This window comes from Solanum pennellii, chromosome 2, assembly GCF_001406875.1.
Source record: "Solanum pennellii chromosome 2, SPENNV200".
NCBI classification, from domain to species: Eukaryota; Viridiplantae; Streptophyta; class Magnoliopsida; order Solanales; family Solanaceae; genus Solanum; species Solanum pennellii.
This window is the reverse complement of record NC_028638.1, coordinates 21015-26907: the sequence shown is the minus strand read 5'-3', so window position 1 is coordinate 26907 and position 5893 is coordinate 21015. Positions and strand designations below refer to the sequence as shown.

At 29.8% G+C, this 5893-nt stretch overlaps 1 protein-coding gene across 1 annotated transcript; it reads right to left on the bottom strand.

Moving 5' to 3' along the window:
• Window positions 1-2131: 2131 nt before the first annotated feature.
• Window positions 2132-5381, bottom strand: LOC114076119 (ubiquitin carboxyl-terminal hydrolase 20-like). The gene is made up of 8 exons (XM_027914741.1): window positions 4989-5381; window positions 4097-4217; window positions 3903-4013; window positions 3623-3771; window positions 3091-3408; window positions 2886-3008; window positions 2598-2802; window positions 2132-2214 (listed from the first exon to the last, which is right to left on the bottom strand). Exons 1-8 carry the CDS (start codon window positions 5379-5381, stop codon window positions 2132-2134), a joined length of 1503 nt encoding a protein of 500 aa, XP_027770542.1.
• Window positions 5382-5893: the final 512 nt, after the last annotated feature.

Sequence of the window (5893 nt, the reverse complement as noted above, 5' to 3'; positions counted from 1 at the left end):
ATATATGCTAAATCCTCTTCCACATACATCATATATATAAAACTAGTAGACTTTCCTGTGGAATAATATCTAATTATAAAAAAGATAAAAAATAAAAGAGTAAATTTTTATTTATAAAAACGAATATTGATAATTCCAACATTCAGATTGTTAGTCTTTACTATTTGTTTCAAGTTTACCGAGGACGTCATTCTAAAGATCAAATGATTTGAAGATTGACAATTATGGTAGAAATTTTGTAAATAGCCAAGTCTTATATTACTTTTACGGGAAAGAATCAACTTTTTTGGAGAAGAGATAGGGGTGTGGATAGGGGTTATATTAGCCATTTCGATTACTTTTCTGTGTATTATTATTATTATTATTATTATTATTATTATTATTATTATTATTATTATTATTATTATTATTATTATTATTATTATAATTATTATTAATAATAATAATATTAGTAGTAGTAGAAGTAGAAGTAGTAGTAATAGTATTAGCATTTTTACTGCAGTAATGTTTTTTACTTGTTAATTTTATTAATTGTTATTGTTCCTTCATTAGTCGTATCTATCTTCCTCCTTTACAATCATTATTTTTTCTTATTATTTTATATTGTTAGTTTGGTGTCGTATTATTCTTGCAATTTCTATTTTTATAAGTCGAGATTTTACTAAAAACAACCTACCTATCTAACAAAGATAAAAATATTTGTTTAAATACATAATGCTATTCTCAGACTCCACTAATGAAATTTTACATAATATACTATTACCTAGCTAAAGTAAATATAAAAAGAGTCAACAACGGCTTTAGCTAAATCTGAACCGGGGCCTTAAAGGTGGTTCCCCATGATTGTACCAACAACATCAGGGCCTCATACTTTTCTCATGGGTACATTGCTCATTATACATTAATTTTTATTACTTTTTCATGATATATACATATATAAACATGATTTTTTAAAGTTAGGAGTGCAAGTGCACCCCTACTTGTAAGTGTGGGTCTACCTATGGATGCAGATTATTCCTATAGCATTAAATAAGTCATTTAATATATAGGTTTATATTTCTTAATATCATGATAATGTTTTTTTTCCTAACAAAACTCTATGTAATTAAAAGGAATAATATTAACTTTTATGTTTATCTATTCCATGTATGCTTAAATACTAACCTATTTTAAGGTATGATAAACGTGATAAAAACTTCTATGATAAAAAATCATCTGTCTGTAAAGTATCACTTTATCCATTTAAAGTTATTTATCATTGTTTCCGTTTTATATATTTCAAATCTAATATTTAAACCTTGAGACTACGCTGGAGCTGACTAGCGTTCTAATATCAACAAGAGGTAGCCATACATAAGAGGAGGCCTAAAAAAGTCTAAAGGAACTTCATATGTATTTATTAAAACATAAATCTTTCTTTACACTTTTTACATGCAAATTAGAACTTCACATTTTTTTAGACAAGTAAGTTCTTTGATTATTTTTTTTCGAATTATGAATGTTAGGTAACATCATTTCACTAAGACAACCATTATCTGAATTGTCAACATAATTCTATAAGTATTAACTTAAATTTTTTTAATAATGATAAGAGTTAGAACCATAGAATTTTATTCAAAAATTGATAACTTGATCCTTACTTTAATATGCTTGTTATCGTACTTGAAACGTTAAGGAAGCTAGCAGAAAAGAATTTGAAATTTACTATGTTCAACACTTTTTAAACTAATAAGTTATATTTTTACCATCATTTTGTTCCAAAAAAAATTGAGGCCATGAAAAATTTGGGGCGCCAACTCATGTGCCTTATTATTTGTAACATAGAGTCGACTTGATTACAGGTTTGTTAGAACACAGTCACTAGCCAAAACTCTATATAGAAATATAGTAACTTCTATTTTATTCATCCAAAATCTAGTAAGATATTGTTTCTATCATTAAATCAATAAACTCAAAATTTTAAATCCATCTATCGAAACCTTAAGCATTATAAGAAAAAGACTATTATATGAATTCAAATTACTCATATTTTTGCTGCTACCACTAGGGCCATTTGAGGAGGTAAACCTGCCAGCGTAGAAAATCTTCAATCTCCAAGCTTCCTCTTCTTCTTGTTGGCATGACTTCAATTTTAGTTGCGCTTCAACGCATCCATCAAATCATTATCCTTCTTTGTTTCCACGTTCTGAAATTGATCTTCACAATAAACCTGAACTGCCAATGATATAGAGGAACACTTTAGTTGTTGTGTGAAAACTATTTGATTGCACTGAAAGAAGATATATACTCAGAGTGGGAAATGATCCCTTCCAGATATTGTGTTTGAACATATATCTTACTATGGAAAAAAGAAGTTGAGATTTTGCAAGTGAAGAACAACAACAAACAACTCATTGTAGAGTGTATACATACCTAACCTCTACCTCATATAGATCATGATATACAAATACTTAAATCAAGAACAACAACAATATATTAATCTTAAAACATTGCAAATAGTGGAATGTGGTGTACGGACTAGAGGGGCGATAAGCTTTTTATATTTAGTAAGGAATAACATGGAGTCTGGAATAAATCGAAGTAAAATTAGAGCTTACCATGTGAACCATTATCCTCAATCTTGTTGAGTGCAGGCTTCAGCGATGTCTCATATGAAAAATCATTGGATGTTGTGGCCATTACCAGATCTACGAAGGGCCTGTGGATTTCAACATAATCTGCAAACCACAGAGTGCCTTTCTTTGTATATAGCAAAATATATGCATTTTCTGCCAAAACAAGATCTTCTTGAACATAATCAACCTATGAAAAAAGAAAAAAAAAGTTAGGTGTCGTGAACACACTGACTTTCACACAAAACAAGTAAATGATATTATTTTTCGTACCTTCTCATCGTTAAATTTGTACCATTCATTTGGAGCACAACGAATGAAGATGTAATAATGTCCCGAAGAGATTGAAGGTCCAGAATGCACTATAACTGCGTAGAGATCGTATTTTATTTCATCCTGTTCAGAAAAGGAAAATTTTTAAACATCATGCAACTGATAACAAAAGATAAATTTTTATAAAAATCCAAAAGATACTCACATTATTGATGTTGTTTGTATAAAGAAGAATGTCTAATTCAAGAGGAAATGAAACATGATTTTCCACCTTCTGAGCAACTAAACCATTATTTTTGAATCTCTTCAAATGTAGGGCAGCAACAGTAGGGGCCTGATCGACGAGGAGTTGCTTCTCAAATGGCCCATCTGTCTTGCATCTTTTACAATAAAACTCAATTTTCTCAATTTTAGTGAAGGATTCAAATGCTGCTGGTACACTGTCAATGCCCTCAATTTCCAAGCTTATGTCGATTAGAGGCTCGCGTGTGATGGATGAATGGCCACAATTGCAACAACGGAGCTTTAAATTGAGAAAAACAAACTAACAATGTAAATAAAATGCTTACAAGTGTGTGTGGAGAGGAAACATAAACCTCATCCCTACCTTGGCAGGAAGAGATGATGTTATTGATAAATCCTCGGCTAAATTTCAAGCATTACAAAATAGTTCAAAAAATGAAAACAATAGGAGAAAAGAAACTAAGAGAAAATAGAAAGAAGAAACATGAAAATACCTTGCTCACAAAACGGCCACCAAAGGCCTCCTTCACAACGTTGTCTTTTGTCTCCAAATAGTAACAACAGGTTTCATGTTGATTGAGAAAGCATTGTAAGAACTCATGTGCATCTTGTTGTTGGTTGAAATTGAAGTAAGAAGAAAAATCTGATATTTCCACAAAGTTAAGAAACACAAAAAAAATATATAAGGTAAATCGTGATAATTAAATGTTCTCTTGAAGGAAAATCAAAGTAAATATCAGAAGGAAGTACATAAATAACTAGGTCTTTGTATACTTTTCAATTTGCTGACAAGTTTCGTCGGCTTGAAAGAAAACCTCCCATAAAATATCGAAAAGTCTATAAGCTCACGGATGATGCACAGTACACAAAATCCGTCATAATAAGCTGCAACAAAAAATAATGACAAGCTAAAGTAAAAGACATTAAAAAGGATTCAAATAAAAGAAAAATTCTAAGTTAATCCTTACTTTGACATGGAGATGCATGATCAATTGATCTAAGGAGCTGAAGAAATACAACGTTGTGTATAAAAGATTGTACAACCGCATTTACAAAGCATGTGTTGCCTAAGTTACACATGCCAATGCCCTAAAAATGACAATGAGTTAATAAATAAAATTTAGACAAGAAACATATAGTAGAACTAGGAGGTTTATCCATATACATATGTATGAAATTTTTACATCAACAACAAAAACAAAAAACTCAATCTAATCGCACAAGGTAGTGTATACATAGACCTTATGAAAGTAAAGAGGTCGTTTAGTAATGTATGACATTGAAAAGTATACTTAATATTAGTCAGCCCTATGCTAAAAAGATGATATTTTTAAATGAATTTTTATCAGTTGAGTGGCTATTTTTTTAAATTACCGAGCTAAAAATTAGTTAGACCATACCCTATCAATTTTACTACCTAGTTGATTTATTCAGATGTCATAAAAATAGGCTAAATTCTTAAATGTATCACTTGAAAGAGATCTAAAATGGTTATTCCACATTAGCTTACTACATGATTAAGATGTCATAAATTTAGGCTAAAATCGTAAAGTAGATCACTTAAAAAAAATTAACAGTTGGAAGCCCACACCATTTCATAGTAAATCGTATCACTTGAAAAGAAAATAAAAGTAGTTATCATGTTTTATTTTTCTATGTAGTTGATTGATAAATATCTCTTATCAAAGGTTTAAAGTATAATTTGTATCACTTGACCTTAAAAGTGGCCAGCCCACTCCATTACACTACACAATTGATCGTTTAAAATATTTTTGTAAAAACTTTATGGTAAAAGAATTTTATGTCATAAAAATACGCTAAAATTGTATAAGATTAAAGAGGTTAAAGTTGGAATCATACCGTTATTTTAAAAGTCTTATACTCAATAGGCTTAGTTTCTTTCTCAGCTATCTTTTTGAAATTTTCGGGATCAGTTGAGCAAATCGGCCCAATTAAAGAACTAGGTTCACCTTTTAAAGGAGACCATTCGTCCCCATCAGAATACGAATACCCACTACTATCTGAAGAAACATTATAGTCAATTGAATCTGAATCAGCACCAGTGATCATTGTTGGAGTAGATCCGATCCAATCTGGTGACCCATCATAGAAACTCAAATCCATTTCTTTTTGTTCTTCTTCTTCAACTTCTATTTTAACAGATGAAAAATTGATATTTTTCTTCTCAATTTCATCATATTTTAAAGTTGGATGACTAGGTGAAGTTAGATTTTCTACAATGATTTTTCCCATTGCAATTTCAAGAAAGCAACCAAAAAAAGAGAGAAATGAAAGGACTAATTTTTTGAAGATTTTAAAGAAATGGCTAAGCATTGAAATGATGAGAAAAATAACAGGTTCAACAAAGAGATTTTTTTGGAGATGAAATCAAGAAAAACACAAATCTTGTGACTTTTTATAATCAATAAAGATTTGATTTTGAAGAAATTTGGAGATTTTGACAGGATGTTTATTTTTGCTTTAGAGTTAGTGCAGAGAGATCTGAAAGGTTAAGTGTTCTGAAATGGGAGGGATATATATATAGGGGTATGGGTGGAGATGGAGGGCGGCGAGAACTTCAATAGTGAATTTTCTAACAACTAAAGTGATGATTTTTAGTGTAACTGTCTTAATTAGTAGATTATCTGAATTTCATATTATAACAATAACTTAAATATTATTAATTATTTTATAAAGTCGTGTTTTTTTCTTGTATTATTAATATGAAGGTCATTTTTTCTTATTTATATCATTTCAAAAGTCAA